General features: G+C 36.5%; 1 protein-coding gene and 1 long non-coding RNA gene across 5 annotated transcripts in view; both read right to left on the bottom strand.

Annotated features, from left to right (window-relative positions):
- Positions 1-25091, bottom strand: part of LOC131160410 (uncharacterized) — a 35667-nt gene extending 10576 nt beyond the window's left edge. The window contains exons 1-14 of one of the 4 annotated variants that reach the window (XR_009138038.1): positions 24913-25037; positions 24750-24846; positions 24529-24645; positions 22567-22664; positions 17752-17835; positions 17453-17586; positions 17221-17293; positions 17078-17123; positions 16534-16643; positions 16332-16439; positions 16201-16260; positions 12289-12350; positions 9731-9815; positions 9524-9626 (exon numbers count right to left, since the gene is read on the bottom strand). Coding sequence is in view for 2 of the 4 variants with exons in the window: in XM_058116069.1 (XP_057972052.1) it covers positions 12289-12350; positions 16201-16260; positions 16332-16439; positions 16534-16643; positions 17078-17123; positions 17221-17293; positions 17453-17586; positions 17752-17835; positions 22567-22664; positions 24529-24645; positions 24750-24846; positions 24913-24990 (1067 nt within the window). In the remaining 2 variants the exon portion in view is untranslated. Of the gene's footprint in view, positions 1-9523; positions 9627-9730; positions 9816-12288; positions 12351-16200; positions 16261-16331; positions 16440-16533; positions 16644-17077; positions 17124-17220; positions 17294-17452; positions 17587-17751; positions 17836-22566; positions 22665-24528; positions 24646-24749; positions 24847-24912 lie in introns of all 4 variants that reach the window. The other 3 variants (XR_009138037.1, XM_058116069.1, XM_058116070.1) reach the window with 3 other exon arrangements.
- Positions 18330-21421, bottom strand: LOC131160411 (uncharacterized). The gene is made up of 4 exons (XR_009138039.1): positions 20208-21421; positions 19309-20118; positions 19099-19217; positions 18330-18995 (listed from the first exon to the last, which is right to left on the bottom strand). It is a non-coding gene; the product is annotated as an uncharacterized LOC131160411 (long non-coding RNA).
- Positions 25092-26055: the final 964 nt, after the last annotated feature.

Genomic DNA, 26055 nt, shown 5'->3' with positions numbered 1-26055 from the left:
CATGGAAAAGTGTCTCACTGGACTTCATCACCAACCTGCCCAGAGTGAGAGATGCAGGGTCTATACATGTGGTTATAGACATGTTTTTGAATTACAGTACATTTATACCCACACCGAAGTACTGTTCGATAAAGGAGTGACGGCACAATCATTCTTTAGGAATATTGTTAAGTATTGGAATGATCCCCAAGAGATTTTCAATGACTGAGACTCAAGATTCATTGGCAACTTTTGGACAAAACTTTTCAGAATCCTCGGTTCATACTTTGACATCTCTTCGAGCTATCATCCACAAACAGACGGACATAAGAAGGCATTCAACGGGCTACTAGAAGAGTACTTGCACCATTTTGTCAATGTCAACCAAATCAATTGGGTGCAACTACTTGATATGGCTCAATTCTGTTTAAATGCCCAAAAGAGCTCAACCAACAAGTTGAGCTTGTTACAGGCCAACAACCATTGTTACCTCCCACAATGGATGAACCGTACAGAAGAAAGAATCCCATAGCGTACATCTTCACCAAAGAATAGAGATAGAATGCAAAGATTGTTCGAGCCTACCTGGAGAAAGATTCTAAGCAGATGAAGTGGGCAGATCAAGGGAGAAGACCGCAACACTTCAACGTAGGTGACTTGGTGCTTGTTAAGATCAATCCTAACAGATTGGGTCACTACATGGATGAGATAGGAGACTACTTCATAAATATGAAGGACCAATCCCCATCTTGGCCAAAGTCGAGAAGGACTCTTATAGAATTTACCCTACGACTTGGATGAAAGTGCATCTTGTGTTTCATGTTAGCTGCCTCAAGTCGTTCAATGCCAACACTAAAGATCCAAGCAAAATTCAATCAACCAGAGTAGAATTGAAGACAGTGCAACCCGACAGACGAGAAGTTGAAGACATCCTTGCAAACAGAGAGTTCACATCTTCAAGGAAGAAGTGGCAGGAGTTTTTAGTGAAGTGAAAAGGCCTTGGCAATGAAGAAATCAATTAGGTTTTTGCGGAAGATATCCAACCGTTTGTGGACAAAGTTGAAGTGTACCTAGCGTCAAAGTCTACGAGGACGTTGACTGCATAAGTAGGGGAGCGTCATGAGCCAAGCTTGTTCAGGGCATTATGCTTGCCTGTGATCGCTTGATTCGTGCGTTTGGGATAAGTTTCCAACATGTAAATACTAGTGTAGGGTTATTTTTCATTAATAGTTTTTCCATAGGCTAAAATGGGGAGTATGACTCCTCGGTCATATTGATGTTTCCTAGTGCTAGAGTGAAAATAATGTAGAAAGCTTTTTAGGGGAGGGTGAGTGTTCATCGACTTGTAAAACTCACTGGCTATTGTCAATGTGTTTAAGCTACTTGCCTCCCTTGCTAGACACACATTGTTAACGAAGGTGTTAATAATGATTTACGTTGCTTCAATGTTTACTACAAGTGTGTCATTGCTTTCATAAGTTGCTTATTGCTTTTGCTTATATTTGCTTAAAAGACAATGAAAGTGTTTTGTTGGTGAATTGTGGTAAACGCTAGGCTGCGGTTAGTTTAACAAGAGTGCTTTAGCTAGTGTCGCACAGTCCTTTCACGAAGGTGTGAAATCGACATGTGACACAGAGGCCCATCAATCTAAAGCATTTTCGAGTGACGAGATTACTTCCATATTGGATCGACTGTATGTTGTGCAAGAGGTTTACACGAACAATGCCCAAGAATTAACTCACAATGAAGCTTTAAGAATTGGCCCCATAAATAACAAATTCCTAAACCATTTTTAGGCTTGAGGACACATTATGCTCCTCACCATGAGCTTAAAGTGCAAGCTGCCTTTAAAAAGGAGCCTACTAGGTTGAAACTCTATTAAAAGCAACCTAGGCAAAAGTTAGGGTGATTGGAAGAAGAAGAAGAAGAAGAATGCTAGATTGAAAACCCTATTAAGGCTAGACTACTTAAAACTTACAACCTTAACCCAAAAAAAAAAAACAAAAAAATTTTCAAGCCTAGTATGCATCCCTTATTATTCAAATTTATATATTATTTTATAGCAGCATTAATGCCCCACAAAATTATGTCAAGGTTAGATATTGCAAGTGTTGTCACCCAAGGTAGTAGCAAATTTCCTTTCACCCAATGAAGTAATTGTCCACTCTCATATATGGATCTACTCACTTACACACATGACAAGGCAATAGCCAATGAATAGATAGTGTGTTCGTTTGAAGTGACTGAACATTTTTTATACATGTGCAATCCATTTACATGCACATGGCTATTCTTCACCTATATTGATCTGATGAGATTCGTTGATATAATTGAACATATACATATATACACATATAGGATTCTTCAAAGCAATTTAGTAAGACTTGACCTCAAATTTTTTTTTTTGGATAGATGAATGGATTTCCTTTCTTTGTGAGAGTAAACCTATACAAGGCTTTCACATGCATATACTTGAATCATTTCCATTGTCTTAAAAAAATTACTCTTTGGCATCAAGTGTTATCATTGTATTTCTTGAGCTGCATTATTTTCTCCACTTCAAACATTAGCTTTTGAGGCATGTCACTTACTTAGTTTTGCCATTTTTTTTTGTCCTCATTGTGTTCCACAAGTAGTTGCATATTTTATTGCAACATCGTTTTATACTAGCAAGGCATTTGAGTGTCGTGGACTCATGTGTCTAACCATTTGAAGTGACATTTGCGCACAATTACTTCTAGAGTAACACACCTCAACTTGGTCTCTTGCAATTAGTGTTTACCACCCAAGGTTTCATACAAGGGCTAACTAGTGACCACCTTACTTTAAGCCATTGCATGGTTTCTTGTTGGAGTTCGCCTCGTAATGATTCCTTATGTACTATTTTGTGATGTCCTTACCTTGTAGTTCGACTTGCAAGTCCTTTTGTCCACATGCTATAATAGTGGCTATGCAATATTCCTACCCTGCGATTTGACTTGCAATAATTCTTTTTGGACTATCACACAATGTTCCTACCCTGTGGTTCAACTCGTAGTTCCTTTAGCCCACTTGTGATGATCTTACTTGATGATTCCACTTGTAAAGGTTCCCTTTGAATTACTGTGCGATGTTTCTACCTAGCAAGTTTGCTTAGAGGTCCACCTGCAATGACCTTACCCAGTGTTCCTACCCCACGGTTCGACTTGTCATAACTCAATTGGGTTGTATGTGATACCCTTATCTAGTAACATAATTTATAATAGACTACAACCTATAATAGACTACTTGATTGTTATTCACATACCATTATGGTTTGTTTCACAATTCCCTTGGATGACCCTATGGTGTTCCATGTCTTAAGGTTCGATTTGCAAGGTCAAATTTAGTGTTTGTATCCTTTTTTCCCCCTTATTTACTTTTGAGGCTAAACCTCTATTTTTCCTTTCATTTGAACCAAAGAATCAAAATTTTCAAGAAAGCAACTATAGCCAACTTGGTAGTAGTGGATAATTAGAGTAACGACATAACAAGGGGGCGAAGTTCATTTTGGATTAGCCCATCATTGGTATCCTTTCCTATGACTGGGATTTGCGTTATCACCCTATCAATTTTGAGCAATGGTGGGTAGATGATGCTGAGGAAAAACTTGTTATGTATTTCTAACATTATCAAGAGGCTCTTTGTATCAAAACTCTTACTAAGCCTTTTAACTGAACACAAGCTTCCATTCTGGAGGAGAATTTTCTTATATACCTCTTTATTGGGAGTTGTTATAGGATACTATACAACAATGCAAGGATCTTCTTAACAAAACCCACCTTATAAATGATGTTTATGCCTTTTCTTTGCGCTACTACCCAAAGACTAATTTGCCACACAGTGCATACTATTGAAAGGGAAATCTTTATTTCTTTATAGGATTTGTGCATGCTAGGCAACCTTCCTGCACAAGATGTTTTATGATAAGGTTGTACATCCACAACAAAACTTACTAGTAGTGACAAGAAAGTCGTGCCTCCTTTCCAATTGTCACCATCTATTTGCTGCTTATCACCATCTTCAAGATTGAGTGAACAAGAAACCCAAAGTTAGGTTTACTAATTAAAATCAATTTTGGTTCAAGTTCAACTATTCAAGCAAGTGTTGTGTTCCGTCTAAGAGATTGGATAGGTCTATCTTATTAAAGCCTGTTCAAAATCTTCCCTTTTACATAGGTGAAGTGGCTTTAAGCCATGGTCTCAAGAGGCATTTGATTATTTCGATGTGTTGGCCGATGATCAAGCGAGACATCTCTTGTAACCTTTACCTCGTGTTGGTGTGTGCTCTTGTACTTTCAAAGATCTAGATTGCCTCCTTTATGGTGAGCAAATATGGTTTATCGCATTTTTGTTGCTAGATAGTATTCATCTTGGGCTGAACAATATTTCCACCTCTTCTACACCAAGATGATCATGACGAACCTTCCACATTCATTATATTTAACATGCTAGGTCAGTACTTTATGACACACTCCTTTTGATTATAATTTTCATGGGGCTTTAATGAATATATTTCAAGAGAATTACTCAGTGAAGTTGTTTACTGATGTTGCAACTTATGAGCTAATCCGATTTGATAGTTAGTTTTCTCAATTTACTAAGAGATATCTTATTGCACTACTCTCTAAATTCTTGACTCTTCATATAAAAAACTAATATATTATTCAGTCAGAGTCCAAATTGCTTCAGAAAGCAATTTGATCTTTTACCAATATATGTTAGGGGGCTTGGAAACTAATCATTAGTTCTTTAGGGCATGTATTCGATTTTGAACAGTATCTTGAACCTAGGAGAGCACTTGTTTTTAGGACTCAAACCACTTCCCATTACTTTGATTGTGGTCTAAGATGTTTAAGGAACCTTGTGTGAATGCTCTGGATGCAATAGTGACCAACAAAGGGAGAATTATGTTCAAGCACTTGTGCAATCCTCCAATGATTGTCTTTGATGAAGGTGATGAGGATATAATCCTTCACACTTATCCTTCTAAAGCAACTTCAGTTTCTCTTGAGCACTCATCTATTTTAGCTTTTATGATGGGGATCGGCATGCTTTACCTATGTCATTTTTAGATGTTGTGACACGTGGACGGCCTCCCGATGTCCATATTTCCTTTGCTGATATGCTAACACGGGGACAACCCCTAATGTCCACATTTCCTTTGCTGACATGATGACACATGAACGACCTCCCGATGTCCACATTCGTTCATACTTGTTTGTAGATTTTGAATGGATTATTTGAAGACTTGTTTTGAAGACTTTTCAGTGTGAGAAAGACCCGAGTAGAGATGTCGAAACAAGTCTAAGTTCAAGACCCATGTGGGCACCACATGGCTCCATTGGGCCCACACGCCTCCCTTTGACTTTTGTTTTATATATAATTTGTAATCTTTGCAAGACAACTTGCTTGCTTGCATGTGCATGTCTTAGTTAGTTGTGTGTGTTGTAAGTTGTGTTAGTATTTATTATATCTAGAAAGTTGAAGCATTTATTTTGTTAGTAACTTGTACGAGTAATTAATGTGTCTAGTAAGTTGGTGTATTTATTATTTATGTCTCTCATGCTTGTGTGGGAATTGTTAGTTGTTTAATGTCTTTGTCCCCCCATGCTAGCTATATATATACCCCTTCATTGTAAGAACTATGTAGAGAGAAAAGTATTGTTATTGAATTAAAAAGGTTTTTCCTTTGTGAAGCTTGTTAAGCTTTGTCAAATCCTTATAATTGTGTAGTGAGAGGCTACGTCGTTCTCCGCAGAGATCAGGTGGTGAGAGACCACTATTCTATCCAACGACTCCATCCCTATCCCACTTTCACGACTTCCCTCCATCACCCACACGGCCACCACCAAGTTACACCCAAGGCCAACAATCCACCATTCCATTGCAGCATACATATTACATTTCAAAGTTTGCATGAAGGACTTTAGGAGAGTTCTATCTTGTGTAGAATATCGTCAAGTCAACCATCATTTTGATCGGTAAATTCAACATTCATTTGGATCATTACATACATACAGCAATTCCACTTCCCCTCCATTACATTGCTGCGTTTGTCTCGGTGCTTTAAAGCTTGTTCCAAGGAATTTTCTGGCATGGTCTAAGACTTGTGTTCAACAACGTCAAGTCATCCAAACAATTCTCTTGGCAATTTTAGTACTTGTGTTTGAATCCTTGCTATATATTGTAAACCCTTGCTAATATTGAAGCCTTTGCTGGAAATATGAAATTCCATATTTGATAAGCCCTTTGAATCCATAGATTGCAATATTGATACTTGCTAGTTTAAAATCAAATGTGGGAATATTGCTTGCTAACAATAGAACTAAAATTCTTGAAATTTTGAATAACATATTTGTTGCATATAACTTGATTCCTTTGTGCAAGAACTCTTGGGACTTATTTCTGAACAGCATCATACACCGTTTAAAAATTCAACAACATGTGAAATAAAGCTTGATTTATTGTGTTTATATTTAGTTAATTGAGTTCTTAAATCAAAGTGTCATGAGTGTATGTGCCTGTGTGAAGGTTGAAACTATAGGACTAGGACACCCTTACCCGTCCTACATCACTTCTACCCTCCATCCTATTATCAATAAGGATGTTAGCAAAGTTGGAAGTCAAGAAAGCTATTATGATCGACAATCATTCTTCAAACGTCAAGGGAGATCTAGTCACATCAATACGGGAAGTAAGCTTACATGTGATAACATGACACTGTTTGATGGCATTCATAGCCTTTCTATACCAATTGAAAGAATAATAAGCTCGGTTACATTGTTTATTGATCTTATATTCTCGTTCTTTTATACCTTTTTTTGGTTAATTTAATTTCTCATTTGCTTCTAGGCCCAAAGTGATATAAATATTCAAGCTGACCTTTGAGCTTCACTTGACAAGCTAGCCTCTAGTGAAGAGTTTGTTTTGAGCTAGGATGTAGTCGGCATGATGTTCATTCATTATGGAAAGAGTTGCTAGAGATAGCCTTATGAACGCAATTGCAAATGGTTTGGTAGAAAGGGGAGGCGTTGCTGCTAGTCACCCCATTACCAACTATAATGCTTGCCAAATACGCGATTGAGATGCTCTTACCATGGGAAATGCTAAGAATGATAAAAGATGAACTTCCACTAAGAGAATCCATGCTCTAAAGGAGTTTTTGACAGCATTTATTCCACTATTCATATGCAAAGAGTTTATGTGTCTCAACTACATGATCATGCCGAGCAATATATGGAGTCACCAAATTCTTTTTTGCACTATAGCAGAGCTTTTCATACAGGATTTCCAATCGTGAACAAACCTCTCACATTGCCAACAATGAAATCCACAATGATGCAACCTATAGCAGTCAAAACATGGTGGTTGAAGGGAGCAACTCATTGAGGGATGAGGTAACTTAGGTTCACGCTAAACGTGACCAAATAAGGTGCGAATTGGAGTCCCTAGAAGCATGAGCAAAGGTACTTCAGGTGGCTGTCTCTGCTAATGAACTCCAGCTTGCTTACTGAGCATGAGTAGACTAGTTTGAATGAGAAGCTTCAGGCCATTGAGGAGGCAACTCCAAACCTAAAGGAGGTGATTGGCTTCGAGACCATGCATGGATTTTTAGAAGAGGCTCGTAAAGAGTTAAAGACCCTGTAGTGAATGTCTAGATTTAATTTACTTGTTTTTCTTATTCCTTTATTCCTATGTAACAAAGTTGTGTAAAATTTTTTTAGTAACCAACTTTAACAAAATGAAGGAAATGATCATTTTATTTCCAACTTATCATTTAGTTTTTTTAATTGTTGTTGCATGCGAATGATCAAATCATAAAATAATTTGAATACCCATTAATAGACAACTTTTTAAGTAGGTTCATAATTTATGCGCATCCAAGCCACAAGTATCCATAACTAACTTGGATTTGGTGGAGTGATTTAGTAGTTTAAATCACATACAACACCACCACCCTAAGTTTTGCCTAACCGTCCTTAACAGGATTTTCAACCAAGCTGGTTTTTTTTTTTTTTTTTCCTTTTTAAAGGTTGTGCACAATTTAAGCTCTTTTCAGGTGAGGATGAGGAAAATAATGCAATAATTGTCCGTAATGTTGATGTTGAAGACTGTTGATTGCCTATTACGATTACTTGCAGCATGGCAAACTCTAAAATGTGTCATATGACAAGTATAATGATGAGCTAGCCAATTTATATACTACAAAGACTCTTTATTTTATAAGAGATCCTAGGATGGCCTTTTTCTGTGCCAGTTGGAGGCTAAAGAAGACAGGCAGCTTTAAAGATGACACATTCTGGAGTTTGTATAGCACATCAATTTCTACTCCAGATGCATTACAGAGTTAATGGATTGGCTATTCTAGACCAACAATGGCGTATGATTCTATGGAGTATGCAAGCCTACCAGTATCAAGCTAATTAAATCAACCAACCTCCAAAACCATCACATCCCACAATAGCCTCTTGGCCATTTGTAACATGGGGTATGGATATAGCAAGTCCATTACCAAAATCTTCACTAGGGCACCTATATATTCTTGCTGCTACGGAGTAATTTTCCAATGTGCAGTCCTTCTAAAAGAGGTGAAGAATGAGCATGGTCTTTAAGTCGATCACCTCCTCTTGACTCAGGATTATTTTTTTTTTAAATATATAGCGAAAGAAAATTCATTGAGAGGTTAGGTTAAGAATGTACAAAACAGGAGTACAAGACAACTCAACAAAATGAGCAGAGCTTATTGTTCAAGCTAATTATCTGCTCCTCATGACAAGCTGATGCTCATTAGCTAAAATGGACTACTGTAGTACCTTCTCTGGTACTTCCAAAGAATTCCATTTGCTCCTTAGTTGCTCATGCTTAGCATGATCCCTCAATGAGGCCAACTCCCAATAAGTTGCTCCACCATGCTACAATATTCTAATTAATAAAGGCTGCATTAAGGTGTGTTTTAAGGCTGGCAAAGCAAGTGGTTCGCTTCGTTTAAAAAGAATTTGTTTGTAGAGGAGAAAATCCACTCGCATATGAATAGTAGAATAAAAAATGCTGACAAGGACACCATGCATGGACTTTCTGAATGGAAGTTGGCCCAACTTGACCTTCACAATAATTCCCATGGCAAGAGCAATTAGATGCTCAAAGATCACATCCTTGAAAATGTAAGTTTCTATTCAAGGAGCATTGGACTTAATAATAGGGCAACCTGTGGCGCCGTCTCCCCTTTCTCTCAACCGTTTGCAGCTAATTCCGTAAGGAAATCACTAGCAACTCTCTCATTATTCAATGAATGAAGGCCAAGTCAACTACATCTGAACTCAAAAGATACTTTTCACTATAGGCTTGCCCATCAAGTAAAGCTCCAAGCCAACTTGAATATCGACCAATCAAGTGGGAAATTAGGTTAAAAAAAAATGAGTATAAGAGAATAAAGATGTAATGAATAAACAACGTAACCATGTTTATCATTCCTTTGACTAGCAGATAAGAACTAGGAATGCCATCAAATAGCGTCATTATACCACCTTGAGGAATAATTGCCTTGTCTGCCTGACTATATCTCCTTTGACACTTGAAGTATGGTTGTTGACTATTGTTGCTCTCTTGACTTCCAACTTTGTTGACATCCTCATTGACCATAGGACGAAGGTAGAAGCAAATAAATAAGGCTGCTTAGGGGAAATTGATGCTGCTCTAGAAGTATTGAGAGTGAAGGGTTGTATCCCTGTTACCTTCATACACGAATAGGAGGACTGCTCAAATGCTTAAACAGAATCTTCCTTTTCCCTTTGTTGACCACTGGTCCTTCAAGAGCAACTGTACAAGGTACCTTAAACATATGAGCCCACAAATGAACCTAACTGAAAGTAGTTTTTGAGTTCCAAAACCAGCTGCTCACCCAAGAATCAAAACAATGTGTAGAACACGGGAAAGTGATGTATCTTAAAAGCTTAAATCTTTGAGGTAGAAAAGTGGACAAAAAAAAAAAGGTGCAGCCCAAGAAGAACAATAATGACAACACCTAATGCACCAAAGACTAAACAATGATCTAAGTATATGTGTGTGTGAAGGCCTTGCACAAGACTGTTAAATTTGTTTTGAAGAAACACACGCACACACACATGTCAAGTCAAATCAATGAGATCCCATCATATCAATGGATGAAGATTGAATAATAGCCATGTACCTCGTACATGTAAATGGATCTACGTATATAAAAGATGGTTAGTCACTTCAAATGAACACACTAACTACTCACTCACTATTGCTTTGTCATAACATTATACATATGTGCACACACACACACTATATATATATATATATATATGAATGGCTCCACGTGTGAGAATAACTCAATTCATTGGGTGAACAGAAATTTGGTACTACCTCAGGCAGCATCACTTGCAATACCTAAATGTAACACAATTTTTTGCAGTATTAATGGAACAATAAAATAATATGTATAGCTAAAGAATAAAGGATGCCTACTAGGATTGTGTCAGAGTCTTTTGGAAGAGTAATGAGCAGACGTCTTCTATGAACAACCAATGGATGCATACTGAGCATATTTTTCCAAAGAAGAAAAAATCCTAAATTGAGGTTGCACTTTGCTAAAGTAAGAAGAACAAATGAGAGGTGTATTAGGGCTTCCCCAGACTTTCACACTATTTGGAAGGCAAAATGGTAATAAAATGAACCCTTCATGACCTATTTGGGCCAGATCCATGAAAACAAATATTTAAATATCCCCCAAAAAACCCGTATATAAGCCCATTAACTTTAAAATTGGTTTGTGGTTCATGTGTGTATTGTCCAAGACTTAGCCAGCAACCCAATTTTGAAGTGGGGAATGTTTGTAGGCTTTAAAAAACCAGTGCATAATTATAATCTAATTAGTAAAGATAAAAATTCATTTGACTAATTATTTTAACTCTGATTAATGAAAAAGTGTATTGACTTCATTTGAGATGATCTTCTCAATGCAATTAGTTATTGCCATGTGTCATCATTCGGTGCCTTGAGTGACGTCATAATGACCAAAAAATAATGCCATATATCACTTAAGCCCCACTAAAATAATCCAAGTAAATGATAATAAGTACACATAAAAATTGGACAAGTGTCATGGGCTTCATTTAAGACGTCAGAGCAATAAAATTACTGCCATGTGTCACATCACAATAGCCATAAAAATATTGTCATGTCACTTAAGCCCCATGTGCATTTAGATAAGCATTCCTTTTTACTTATCTATAATAAATAAAATCAAAGAAAAGGTGTGAGTGCTGCTGCAATTCCTTCATTCAAGACCAAGCTATTAGCCCTCGATCAAAGTTCCCAAGGAGATCGAATCATAGGATTTGCTTCTCTTGCAAAGGACACACACAGAGATTCTATACCCACATTTGATTTAATAAAATTGAATTTTTCGCATACAATTTCATGTACTTCATTTTGGAATCGAAATTTGAGTGTATGTTGCCATGTTAAGTCACATCACATGACACAATTTCATTTCTGTCGTGTATTAAGCATTATTTAAGTGGCCATTGCAAAGTAACAAAAGAAGCCTATATATGAAACTCAACTAATAAATTTTAAATAAAGAAAAAAAAACAAATAAACCTCTGCATCCCACAGGTCTACATCCAGTGGTAACATAAAATCAAGGCCACTTAGTTTTACATTTTTGAGATGATCAAGCTATTCTATGGATTCTCCAAGCAAATTATAGGTCCAACGACAGGAAACAAAAATTTACGTGAGAAAACCAACTGAAAACGAGATAAGATATTAGTGTGGAACTACCAAGAAGCACCAAGGCTATTCTATGACTTCATCCTAGACCCTATCAATGCATTTTTCCTCTATTAGAGGTTAAACATAAATTGCCATGTTAGCAAAAATAAATGTATTCAATGAGATTCCTCTACATATGTGCCTTAAGATACTGGCCTACAAAATTTTCATTCACTCATTTATACTGGACAACAAAATCTGCATTCACTCATTTTAATCTTAAAACAAAACCAAAGTTGTTGACTGCAATCAACCAGGGCCCAGAGCATTTAACTAGATATGAGGACGAACTATGCAGATCCACAGTCATTATTCGGGCTTGTAACTGAAGCAGGTTTTGGATATTGAAGCTTGAACTTATCTAACTACAGCAAGCAGCAATAAATAGAAACTCATGATGATCTGTTGTCATAAAATTCAATATTTTTTAAATTCAGAAACAACAAATTCAAATATAAATTAAGCATCATATCACTGGCAAAGTTCTTACCATAAGCTACTATGGCATGGGCGATCAGGAGACAGAAGCTTATCCATGTTAGCAAACAGAGACTGCAGATAAAAAACCAAAGAGAATTAAATCGTATGATGCCCTTTGCAGGCATTTCACAATCATATCAAAGTAACGTATATTAAAGTTCTGGTTTACTGATTTGCAAGCCTTTCAAAATTATACCTGAGAAATGTATATAAAAACTCTTAACATAATTCAAAAGCTACAATCAAACAGACTTTATTATGCACCATACTGGGATCTTTTTTAAAAGAGTAAAAATTTTCAAAAATATTACAATAAAAAATACACAACCATTCATGAACCATGGTCATTATTCATGTTTGAATGACAGGGAGGTGGGAGGTCGTGCCCACCGAAAGCAGATAAAACCCAGTCACTCAACCCTTTTCCACTCAAGTTTGATCAGGGTTTGAAATCTCAAGCCTATTTGCCCAAGGTTTTTGCAGTGGTATTGTCCAAGTGGGGCTTGAGGATGCATCATTATAACAGAAAGGACTGGGATATGAGGCAGCATAATTTGAGATAATAGCCATACCAACTCCTTTCCTTATCCATATGGGTAAAAATGGATGAACTATTGATGTCACAATCCACAACATATATTAAAGTTGGGGTTTGCTTCCTTGGGATGCTGCCACGTGGTGCCCTTTATGTTCATTCATTTGATGTAGGCGGAATTGATGTGGGTGGATGAGTTTGATCAGTGAGTACTTTTTACCATATTTGATAAAAATGAATGTATTCTTTAAGCCGGATTTCACACAGGTTTGAGTCAGGAGGCAGGTTTGGATCAGCAGGGATTTTTTTTCTTATTTGATCAAATTGCAAGTACCTTTTGGCTTAAATTGGCCCATGCAAAGCATGGTCATTTTTCTAGCATGTGTCAAAGAAATAATTTGACACGGCAGTAGAAGGAGAAAGACTCCACTCACTAATGACAATTAAAATTGTTAAAGCTTGATATACATTGTTAGCCTGTAACCTAGCAGCTCAAGCTTTTAGATGAAGTGGTAATCTAACATAGTATCAGAGCTGGTTACTAAAAGATCCTGGGTTCTAATCTTGGTGCCCGCATTTAATGTTTGGTGAATAAAAAATAATTGTATTCCCTGTAATGGGTGTTCTCTATTGTGTGTTTATCTCTACACATGTGGGGGAGCGTTAACGCTTGATATACATTGTTGGCCCATAACGTAACAGCTTAAGTTTTTAGATAAAGTGGTAATCTAACAAAAATAATGCTCCATAACCTAACAGCTCAAATAGTAAGGCTAATGGAAATATAATTAATAGGGCTCCAAATCTGTTTGTTCAATCAGGTTTTGATAAAACTGATGCTGAAACTGAATCAAGTTAATTCAGTTCATTAAAGCATAAACCAATCCAAAACCAAAACCGAATAAATTTTAATGACATTAGCATTATTTCTTCAGTTAAGTTTCATTAATTTAACTAAATTACATTAAATTTTGAACTTTTAATGTAACGGTCAACTATTTTAGCCTGTCACAAGGCCCTAGCGAGCATCATTAAGAAAAATAGAACTAAAAGCAATCCAATGGACCACTTTTTGAAATGGATGGCCCAAGGAGCACATGTTCAACAGAATTGGGCCTCACTCACTAATGCAATATTGACCTTCTTTTTTCTCTGTTTTGGGGGCATGGGGTTGGGTTTTGTCCTTTCAGGTGTACATTATAAGTAGGAACTTCCCTCCTTTTTCTGATTTGAAATGGGCCCAGCTCAATAATGCAATATTGACTTTTTATTTTCTTCGTTTGGCAGAAAGGTGGTTTGGGTGTACTTGATAAGTAGCAGCAAGAACTAAGAAAATGCTACACAAATGAAGGAAAGCAACATAATATTCATACACAGAAATAAAAGAGATGTTCAAAATTGTAATAACTATCATGGGATTAAAAACATGTGCCATACAATAATCTGTGAAAAAAGGCACTTGATTAAATACTAAGGTTAGAAAGGAGGGTTTTAGAACACCAATTTGGTTTTATGCCTAGGAGATCAACTACAAAAGCTATATATCTTTTGAGAAGATTAATGGAAAAGTTTATAGAAAAGAATGTTTTTATTGACTTAGAGAAGGCCTATGGTCGGGTACCTAGGAAAGTTCTGAGGTGGGTTCCAGGAAAAAGTTAAAAAATGGAGTATGCAATAGGTATACTGATATCATTAAGGATATGGACAATAGAGTGATGACTAGTTTTAGGACGACAGGTTAAAAATAGGGATTTTCCAATCACAATAGGTGTACATCAAGGATTTAATTGACCCTTATATTTTTGCATTAGTGGTGGATGACCTTACTAGCATTATCCAAAATGAGGTTTCATGCTTATGTTGTTCGCAAACGATATTGTCTTGATTGATGAAACTAAGGATGTAGTAAAATCTTTAGGGATTTGTTGGGTTTGGAATACTTGGGGGTGCTAGTTTTTCAGGATTTACAAAGAGATTGGAGGAACTTGCTAGCTTGATGATTTTTCTCTTTGTTGTTCTTAGTTCTTTTTTCTGGTTTGTCCTAGATTTTTATTGGGAGATGTATTCCCTATTAATGAAATTCTCTTTTGCTATCAAAAAAAGAATGGATGGAGTTGAAGCTTTTAGAATCTAGGGGTAGAAATAAGATATAATATATGAAATATAATTTCAATCATGGTAGGAGGAATATTGAAGAAAAGATTAAACTTGATTGTCAAGATCAATGTTTTAAAAGGCGAAGGAGTTTTAACCCTCAAAAGGCAAGGCATAAGCCTTTTGAGAATTTGTTTTTAAGATAAAGATTTGTTAATGAAAATATTTGCAGTAAATTACGCAAAGCACCTATAGAAGATAAGAGAAGAGAGTGGCGACTTAATATGGTTCAGGGGTATGCAACATAGGGCAAATAGTGCATCAGTAAGAAGAAGTGACCTCGTTATCAGTTGGTGGCAGATGGAGTAAGATGGTAAGAGTCTGTTTGGTATCGTTTCTATTTTAAATTTTCTAAGAAATAGATTATGAAAATGTGTTTGTTTAAGTTGTCAGATTTATATTTCTGTTAATGGTTTTCAGCTGTTTGGGAAAAAATTAGAAAACCAAAATTTATGATTTTCAATTGTTTTGCCGACTTGATGCCAAAATATTTTAGTATCCAAAATTAACTCTTTTGGATTAAATCATTCATTTCATCTACACTTTTTAATTAAAATTAAAATAAAATGATGATCTGAATATAAAATATAATTAAATAAAAAATGCATATAAAATTTCAAAAATATAAATAATAAAAGCCAATTACAAAATATTTTCACTTGATTTCAGTTTTCATATACAATAAGATTGTTCTTTTAAAGTGAATTTTATATGTGAATTTTTAAATATAATAATTAAATAAAATAATTATAATAATTTTTATTTTTACTATAGTATTTTTAATTTATATTACTTTGTACTTTTATTATTTTAATCATATTTTTTAATCACTATTTGATTCAAGAACAAAAATGAGCATTTGTTTAATCAAGTTTTTAATTTGTTTTAGCTCTAAAAATATTAACCAAACAGGTTGCCAGTTTTTGGTTTTAAGTTTTTGCTCATAATTTTTAGTTTTCGTTTCCAATTTTTATTTTTATAATTTTTGACAGTGATACCAATGGCCCTTAAGGATTCAACAACTCTCACACTATCAAAGGAAACTACCGAAGATCGTGTAAATTAGCGAAAATGGATTCATTAGATGACCCCACCTAGTGGGACTTAAGGCTTTGTTTGTTGGTTTTGAATGCGTGTGAAAAAAAGTCACACCAAATGCAAAATTAAAAGATTTACATACCTTGTGTAGAAAATATTAAAAACTGAATCAAAGACTTAAGTATTTGAACTTACCAAAAGCAAGTTAGTTCTCTTGTCACGTCTCCGAAAACCATGGCAAACAAAATATGCTGCCTACATGGGAAACTAATAAAATTGCAATCTAGTAACAATGAGCAATTAACAGAAGTCAAATATTATAATACCTGAATGGGTAGAAGTATCTCTAGAAGCCCAAATTTCCATAATAACCTCAGAGAAGCCTCAGCAGAACCAAATGCTAGCAAATAGTTCATTTCCATGAGGAGTCTTCCCTAAAATGTGTTTCAAAAAGAAAATATTTCTGCCAGTAACATCTGCATGCTGATTTAATGCAAAATAAACTGCAAGCAATGGCTCCTTGGGTACCTTATCAAGTCTTAATACCGTGCAAGATAAATTTTTAACAGAATGAGCTGTTTCCCTCGTAAAACGAAAGCCCAAACGGGCACCAACTCTAACAGCACGAAGAATGCGAGCTGCAAAAAAAGTTGTCTATTAATTTCATGAGACATGAGAAGTGCAGGCACATGCATGCCCATATCTATTTGATACATGTGTGTGTGCAGATGATACCCAGTTCTTTCTAGTGGATTTTCTTGTCCTTTTTGGAGTCAGTCACTCTTAACCCAACCAATGAATATTTAGAATCCCCTTTTCTGACACATAACTGTGTACATAAGGTACAGAAACCTTTATTTAAAATTAAAAAAAAAAAAAAACAAATGGGCTCAACACTTCAATCAGAGCATTTAAGATGCAGTGGTATGCCAAATCAGCAAAATCAAGCTAAAGTTAGCTGTGCCCTCAATATCAAAAATAACAACCTAGATATTAAGTGAGGCCTTCTACCATTTTGCATGATATGATACATATAAAAGCAAAAGGAGGAAAAATGCATACAAAAGCTTACCGCAATCCTCCTGAAAAGAAGTAGTTGCAGGAATCACAGTCCGCACCTATGACCATGGAGTAAACTAGTGTGAGAACAATGTACATTGCCAACAATTCTGACATAATTCAAGGAACTACAGCTGTAAAGAGATACATGCACACTTTAGCTTTTCTAATATCTTCCATTCCTCCCATGTAATCATACACCAAGTTTGCATATGGATCAAACATCAACCTGCAAAAGGGGGAAGACTATTAAAAGGAAGCAGCTACAATATATGTGAACATCCTCATGAACAAGGTAACTGACAGAAAGTCAAACAGAGAATCAAAAACACATTTTAACAGGAATTGTAGTTTAAGTAATTAAGAGTTTCAATGGTCATTTAACAACCCATTAATAGTGAAGTCCCGCTGCAAACAATTCTTCCAACGAATATAATCCTTCTCATCGCAACAACTGCGCATTCCAAAGTCATAATCCAAGTCCCTATTGAACTTTTTCCCACGAGTGCTAAAACTAGACACCTAATTAGCAACCAGAAATCAATTACATCAGAAAGAAACAGAAGGAAGTCCCGTAAATTTTAAGCCAGATGCGGGCAGCATAAATGGTTACAACATTAACCACATAACTGGTTATATCCAAATCCAATTGCTAAACAAGCAAGAGATCACCCAAAGATGACAAACCTCCACAATAGCATCATCAATGTGCACGTGGCAAATGGGAAACCGTTTTCCAACAATTTCACAATGTGAAAATGTTCTCATCACCTGCAAAATACGGCATAAACCAATCATAAATTAAAGGCTCACGTAGGCATTTTCGTTATAATACTAAACATATTAAACGCAACTTGAAATGGATTTGTGAGTTAAGAGCATACACCGAACACAGGTTAAAGGCTCATGCAGGCATTTTCATCATAATATTATACATATTAACAGCAAATTGATTGCCATGTAATAACAAAATGACGTACTTTTACACAACTTGATTCAAGTAAAGAACTCTTATAACAAATAAAGCTGTCAATGTTGACACAGTTTAAGTAGTCCACACATAATGGAAGAATAACTTGATGCACTGACTTTATGAACTCATAGTAGTCAGAGGCGCGAGGCGAGCAGAGGCGCGAGGCGAAGGCGCGCACCTCACGAAGGTGAGGCGCACAATTATTAAAATGGTGTAAAATATCTATTTGGGGTAATTTATATATGAACATATGAATATCTAGTGATATTAGAATTTAAAATGCCAAAACATTCAATAACAAAATTGGAAATTTAATAAAATTGCCAAGACGAAGCCCAAAAGCATCAACAATTCAACATAGTTCAACATCAAAAGAAAAGAGTACAATAAAAGATTTCAAAATCTAAAATCTAAAAATCCTCCTTAATCATCACTCATCACTCATCATCAACTAAGTCGGCGAAAATATCATCATCTTCCTCTTCATCATCAGAACTGTTTTCTCCAACATCTTAATCCTCCTTCATCTTTTCTCCAATATCGTCGCCTCTGCACTATCCGCTTGGATTTCATCCTCATCTACAAGTTCCAACATTGTGGTCCGACCCCTAGCACTGGTTGCACTACTAGATGAAGCCGTTCCTCTTCCTCCAGACGATGATGGCATATTTGTATTTATTCTTGATCTAGATTGATGCAGGGGGTTATTTAGTCCAGCAGCTCTAGCAACAGAATCCTAAGTCAAATTAACATCTTCAAACACAAGTTCATCATCCTCATCAGAATCACCATCCATCCTACCAATCAACCATTCATTACTATCATCAATGTCCTTTAGGAGGATGGGATCAATGGTGTCACGTTTGTCGTATCGACGCCTCAGAGTTCGATCATATTTCACAAATACCAAATCATTCAAGCGTTGCTGGGATAGCCTATTTCTCCTTTTGCTATGAAGCTGCAAAAAGTTTAAATTAATATGGTTAATAATGATTCTAAAAAGCAGTAGATTGGTAGTTCTTGTTCTGTAAAAATTAATCCATGATATACTAATGACTTACATGTTGGAATATGCTCCAATTTCTTTTGCAGCCGGTAGCACTACACGTGAGGCTAAGAATTTTCACAGCAAACTTTTGCAAGTTCGGAGTTGTTGATCCATATGTCATCCACCATTGCGCTGTTATAAAATAAATTTTAAATGAATACCTACTAGGTAAATAGCAAAAATAATTTTCAAAAAGAAAGAGGTAGTACAAATGCCACTTTACCTGGTGCTTTTGTCTTCCTTTGTCTCACTGCCAAACTAATTCCAAAGACGCCACTAGCGGCATTCTATTTTTCCAACTCATTTGAAACTTTATCTTGTATTTCAATAGTTGGCAGTAACCTTGCAATACATTTGTTCAAACCCGTCATAATTTCTTCATCTTGCAAAATGTTGGGATTTGAATAGAAAAATTCTGGATTCAAGTAGTGTGCAGTTGCATGCAACGGTTGATGGAGTTGGCATCCCCACCTCGTATCAATAATTTCAAATGCCTCCTTGAATTTATCCTCTCTCTCACCAAAAGCCTTAGCTATGGCTTCCTTAGCCCTATCCATTGCTTCATAAATGTATCCCATTGTAGGCTTCTTTTCCCCATCAACCAAACGGAGTACACGAACAAGTGGACCTGTTAACTTAAGAGCATAGACGATGGTACTCCAAAAAGTAGGCATCAAAACAATAGTAGCTGCTCTTTTGCCAGCCGCCTCCTTTGCCTATTTAGTAGTATTCCAATCTTCAAAAGTAAACATCTTCCTCAAGTTGTTCTTTTGAAGATGGATTGAACGAAGGGTGATGAAGGCAGTTGCAAATCTTGTAACTGCAGGTCTTAGTAACTCCTTTCCTCCAGTGAACTGTCTCATCAAGTTGACAACGCCAACACGGTTATAGATATAGCCATTCAAAAAAATTGCCCTTTTCAAAGTTGCATGAATTGAAGGCATCTTCCCAATATCCTCCAAAATTAAATCAATGCAATGAGTAGCACACGGTGTCCAATATAAATGTGGCCTCTTTACTTCCAACAATCTCTCTGTTCAAAAATCAAGGAATGAAGCCATTAAAATATTAAAATAAACAATATATAGACTATAGAAAGTAGTTCTAAAAATAAGTTCTTACCTGCTGCAACATAGTTTGACGCAATGTCAGTTACCACTTGAATCACATTTGATTCTCCAATTTCCTCTACCATCTCATCAAGTAATCTATACATTCTATCTGCATTCTTGACAATATTAGAAGCATCAATAGACTTGATGAATACTAATCCCCTTGAAGAGTTCACTAAAAAGTTTATTATGTCCTTATTAGCAACCGAATCTCTCCAACCATCAGACATAATTGAGTAGCCATATTTTGTCCATTCCTCCTTATGGACCTTCAACAACTCTTTCATTCGACTAACTTCCTCCTTTAGGTAAGGAACTCTCACTTCATGATAGCTAAGTGGCTTTATTCTAGGACCATATTATCCAATCGATTCAAGTGCCACTGCAAAGCTACTCAGACGTACAGCATTAAATGGTATTCGAGCATCATACATCCACCTAGCAAAATCTCCCATTGCATTTTTTCTTAGTTCTTTCTTGCACGCCTCATTTATTGATGTTTGCTTCATCTTCCCTTCTTTCCTAGCTTGAACCGCTTTCTTTGGATCAGGAGTAAAAAACAAGTCTATAGGCCCCTTCTGTTTTGGTTTCTTCAAGTTGGATTGGTATGATCTTTTACTTCCATCACTAGTAAGCACTCTCTTGCCACGAATGTTAATTTCTTGAACTTCATCTTCTTCATCTTCACCGTAATGACCTATATCATCAAAGTCGGGCAATAATTCATTTTCCTCCTTTTCCATATCTTTCTTCAACATATACTCTTTAATCTCCTCACGTACATGAGCAGCGCACTTAGAGCATTTTTTCACATTTCAAAATCCCCGAGAATGTGTTGTTTTGCCCAAAATATTCCTCCCCTTGTGACTTTACCACAAAAATTGCAAGTCAAATTATTTCTATTTTTCTGATCCTCCAAATGTGCACACTTCCATGCGGGATCTTTCTTTGCCGAGGCCTCACATCCAGAACCAAAATCCATTTAAGATTTCAGACTTGGTATCTCGTATCCTAACTGAAAAAACAATGCATCATATATTTTAGGCAAATTAGGCAATAACTCATTTTGTATTAGTAGCTAATAGCCTAATCCAGACAATAACCCATTTAAAATTTAAGACTTACATAATGCATTTCCAAACAAATTAAAAAACAGTAGCTAAATTTCAATAAAAAGAATAAATATTATGTATTAGTTATAATTTATAAACTTACATTAATTAAACTAAATATTATAAATTAAAAAACAGTAGGTAAATTTCTGTAAAAAGAATAAATATTATGTATTAGTTATAATTTATAAGCTTACATTAATTAACCAAATATTTAATTTATAAGCTTACATATAAAGAAGAAGAAGAAGAACAACAAGAAGAAAAAGAGCAGGCAGCAGTCAGTAGTCAGCAGTCAGCAGCACGCAGCAAGCAGGCAGCAGGAAGAAGAAGAAGAAGAAGAAGAAGAGAAGCAGCAGGCAGCAGGATGCAAGCAGAAGAAGAAGAAGACTTACAAAGGTTCGAAGCTTAAAGATGATCTCGCAGCTGGTTCGAAATGTTGAAGGCGACGTGACGAACTCACGTCGTGCTCGAAGGCAGTCAGATGAACTCACAACTGCTTCGAAGGCAGGCAGACAAACTCGCGAGGGCTCCGGCTGGTTCGAAACGAAATTGCGCAGGTCGTGCTTCTTCAAAATGTTGAAGATGAACTCACGATCCTGGTTCGAAGCTCAAAGACGAAGTCGCGAAGGCTTCCGGCTAGTTCAAAGGCTCGCAAACGAACTCACTAAGGGCTTCGAAGGGTCGAAAGGGGCTAGGGCTCTGTTCGTTTGAGTCAAATGAGGGATACGGATCTGGCTTGGGCTATTTCTCTCCTTTAAATGGCTTAAAAATTCACAAGGTGCGCCTCACTGCGCCTCGTCTCGCCTAGGGTCGCCTCTTGCAGGTCACCTCGCCCCACCTGGTATGAGGCGGAAGCCTCTTCGCCTCACTGCGCCTTGCGCCTAGGCGTGCCTCAGGCGCGCTTTTAACTACTATGTATGAACTTACAAAGTAACTTGAACTTTCAACATCAATGCAGGAAAACTATGAGGTCCGAATCTTCTAGATTTCCATTTTCCTAATATTAACCCTTTTCATATCTACTTCAGTGTCTATTATGATGATATCATCTTCACTAATTTGACATCAAGTTCATTGACTTGGCCATAAAATGTATACATAGAAATAAAATCCAAATCCAAACTCAGAAATGCAAAGTTTCCTTGATATGATACAGACACAAAGTGTTAAAAGTCATAAGCAGTGAAGCAACATGTCCAAGACATTTGTAACAACATAAACATCATCAGCATATAAAAAGAAAGCAATAGTAACCTGTCTAAGTTCAGCTGAAGTTATTATGTCAAAGTCTTTTGGAGTACGCTTCAAAATAAAATCCCGCACACAACCTCCCACAAGATAAACGTCATATCCTGCAACAAAAGGATATAAAAAATAATGGTATTAAGACACTGCAAGAATGGAACAAGGTTTCAAAATGATAAGAAAATGATTAATGTTTATCTTCCCAAAACCATGCATGGATACTTTACATCCAAATCAAAGAATATAACCAGAATTATAACTTACTACAAAGACCCAAAGAATAAACATAGTCAGAACCTACGTTGAAAGTTTACAGGAAAAAAAATTGGATTCCACCACAGCTCCAAAGATAATGCAGCAAGAGTCCTAAAAGGCTCAGTAATGTTTCACAAAGCAACTCTTTACGTTTACAGAGACACAGAAAACAATACACTGTCATCGAGCTTGGCTAAAGCAGTTCAAATTAGAAAAAGGAAATTTGGCAGGGTCTACAAAAATCCTTGGAGTTATAAAGCATGCAATTACGGACCTAGAGAAATATGCATCCAAGGGAAGTCACACTACAACATTTAAGCAGAAGATTAAAGAGGTTAGCTATAATCTTTATAGTCTACACCAATATCATTGTTTGATTCTTGGTAATGAACTGTTAATCCATTTTTTATTTTTTTTTTGGAATACTCTTAACAAGAGAATTAACCAATGAATGCGTCAAGTAGCACTCCAAGTCACCAGATGATGACAGGAAGCGAGGAACAAACAGTTTAAAAACCAGAAGAACTGTTAAAAACTTAAAACTATTTAAACAGGGTTAATGTATTTTTTTTCAGAAGAAAGGTGATGGGTTTCATATTCCAGAAGAGGAGTAATGGAGAGCTAGGACATCCCTCGAGCAAGCATGGCCTTAAATAACCACTTTGGGCAACCTCAAGATAGTTTATACGCATAGAGGGAACCCATAGGTCACAATGGGTGCTTCCAGCCCCATCAGCAGTGCCATGAAAGTTTTTAAAATGCCTACATTGAACATGTTTCCATAGCAGATGGCTCCATATATATGTATATGCTCTCTAAGCCCCACAAAGAATGTTTTCACCTGGACATTTAGCATAAACTTACAGTAAACTTGTCTAAAATGTGTAGATCGTGCCTGCAGCCTAGACAGGATATGTACTTGGCAGACAGCATGTTCAAGCAAGTAAGCAACTAGACCAGGGATCCTTAGATGAAGCCCAGGGAATGCCCTGACTCCTGAGGTAGTGTAGTGGGCTCCAATGCTCATTGTCAGGGGTACTTTTAAAGCAACCAGTCATGCCTGCAATAGTAACCAAATTGCACATTGATCTGTTGGTTTGGTTTGGACTCCAAGGTGACAAAAGAATGCAGAACTGCACTAAATGCTAAGCCACCAGGCATACACAATGAGTGTGTAACACTAACCTGTCTTCATCTAATCAGAAAGCCTGGAATATGAGCAAGGTTAACGTGACTAATATTCCACATGGTTAACTATTCAACTAATATTAGGGTGAATAAAAAAGTTAACACTAAAGAAGGAGTCGTACATCGCTACAGATTGATTATGAGCTAATTATGTAATATTTGTGTATCAATTACAAATAATTATGATTTATTTATAGGGTACATACTCTTTTTATATTATCATTAAATTTAATATTCAATCAATAGTTATATTCGGATATTAGTGGGAGAATCCATTTTAGAAGTTAATGGACGTTTTGCAAGGACTGTAACTGGCACCTCGAAATTTGAACACTGGCGCTTCTGCAATTTCAGCTACGGTGTGCTATATAAGTCTACAGTTCAAATTAACGAGTGGTCAGACGCCACGCTCATTAGTTTCTTCCATCTCAACTACTGTGACAAAGAGTGCCTTCATTTGGCAAATAATGGAAAATAAAACGCATAAGAACCACCTCTAACCTAATTATGTAAGGACGAGTACAATACCTTTTCTCCTGAGGCCATTAAGAACCACTCTCGTAGGCCTCGCAATCATCGAAGCAGTGATCCCGAGATCTTTGGAGCTCAGCTTCTTCCATTCCGGCATCTCACGATCGCCGCCAACTGCATCACTCCAAATCCGTCAGAAAACTGTTAGCAAAGCAATCAATGTACAAACAATCCTAAACTCGTTCTGAACAAAACGAAGTTCAGAACTCCACGCTTGCCTCTTCCATGAGAAGTAATAAAATCGTGATTGCCGTCTGAGTTAAGAGCCTCTGTCTCGTCGAGCGACTCGACGGCCGCAACAGAACCGAACCGAACCTGTACATAAATGAAACGATGATTGATGGCTGTAAAGAGAGGAAGAGATAGAAAGAGAGACGGTACCTTGCGAGCGCAGAAGAAAAGAGGAGAACGGGGAGGGAGGTGAGGTCTGCAAGCGAAACCGAGACCCGTAATCGCCATGGGAGACGCAGAAGAAACTCACCACGCCATGATGATGAGGATCAAGGGCAAAACTCCCAGCATGATTTGGGCTTTTGAATGAGACTTACTGGCCTAGATACGAGAGACGGGAATTGGGCTATCCGGCCCAATTGGAAACGAAGTCCCGCAACTGGCCGCTCACAGTTGGGCCAAACATAATCGGGCTTTTGGCGGGTTTGGCAAAGAACTGAACTAGTGTGATGGGCTTGCATAGCCTATTAGAGATCTATTCGAGTCGAGTCAAATCGAGTCGACACAGTAAAATATTCAAACTCGATCGGACTCGATTTGAAAATGTTGAGTTCGAAATTTGACTTGAACTTGATCAATTTCGTAATTGTTAAACTCGAACTCTTACTCAACTATAAATTCAAAAACTCAAGTTCGATTCGATTAAGCTTGACTTGATTATAAGTTAAAATTAAATACATATATAAGTATATATAATGTATATATAATATTAAATATATTTATAAATTATACATTTTATGATATATAAAATATAAAAATAATAAAATTTAAAAGTTCAATTAGACTCAAAACTCGACTCAAGTATTATTATTGGCCTCAAACTCGACTCGTTAAAATAATTGAATAGTTTGAACTCAAATAGAATTGAGTCAAGTCAAGTTAGAAAACGAGTTGAGTCTGAATAGTTTGCGAGTAAGTTTGACTCGCTTACACTCTTATAGCTGATCATTTTGGTTGATACATAAGATAAACATAAAACATTTCAATGGTTAAATTTTAAAACTTCATATGAGAGGTTTTAAGTTCGAGTGTTGAACAAATGAATGAGGAAGAACTAGTGATGGGATATGGTTGCCTCTAGTTGTATTGTTTGACTTGATGTAGACCTCTAATAGATCAAAACACACACACACACACAAAATAAACAAAAAGAGGGAGAAAACAATTGTTCTTCGTACCCTCTCTCCTTAAATCGAAGACAATCAAGAGAACGTGCAGAAAAAATTCAAGTACTTTAAGGATAGGTGTTTCATTCAATAAAATAATGTGATATAAACTTTTTGTGGGTCATAG

Source organism: Malania oleifera, chromosome 7 (assembly GCF_029873635.1).
Source record: "Malania oleifera isolate guangnan ecotype guangnan chromosome 7, ASM2987363v1, whole genome shotgun sequence".
NCBI lineage: Eukaryota > Viridiplantae > Streptophyta > Magnoliopsida > Santalales > Ximeniaceae > Malania > Malania oleifera.
This window is presented reverse-complemented; position numbering and strand designations above follow the sequence as displayed.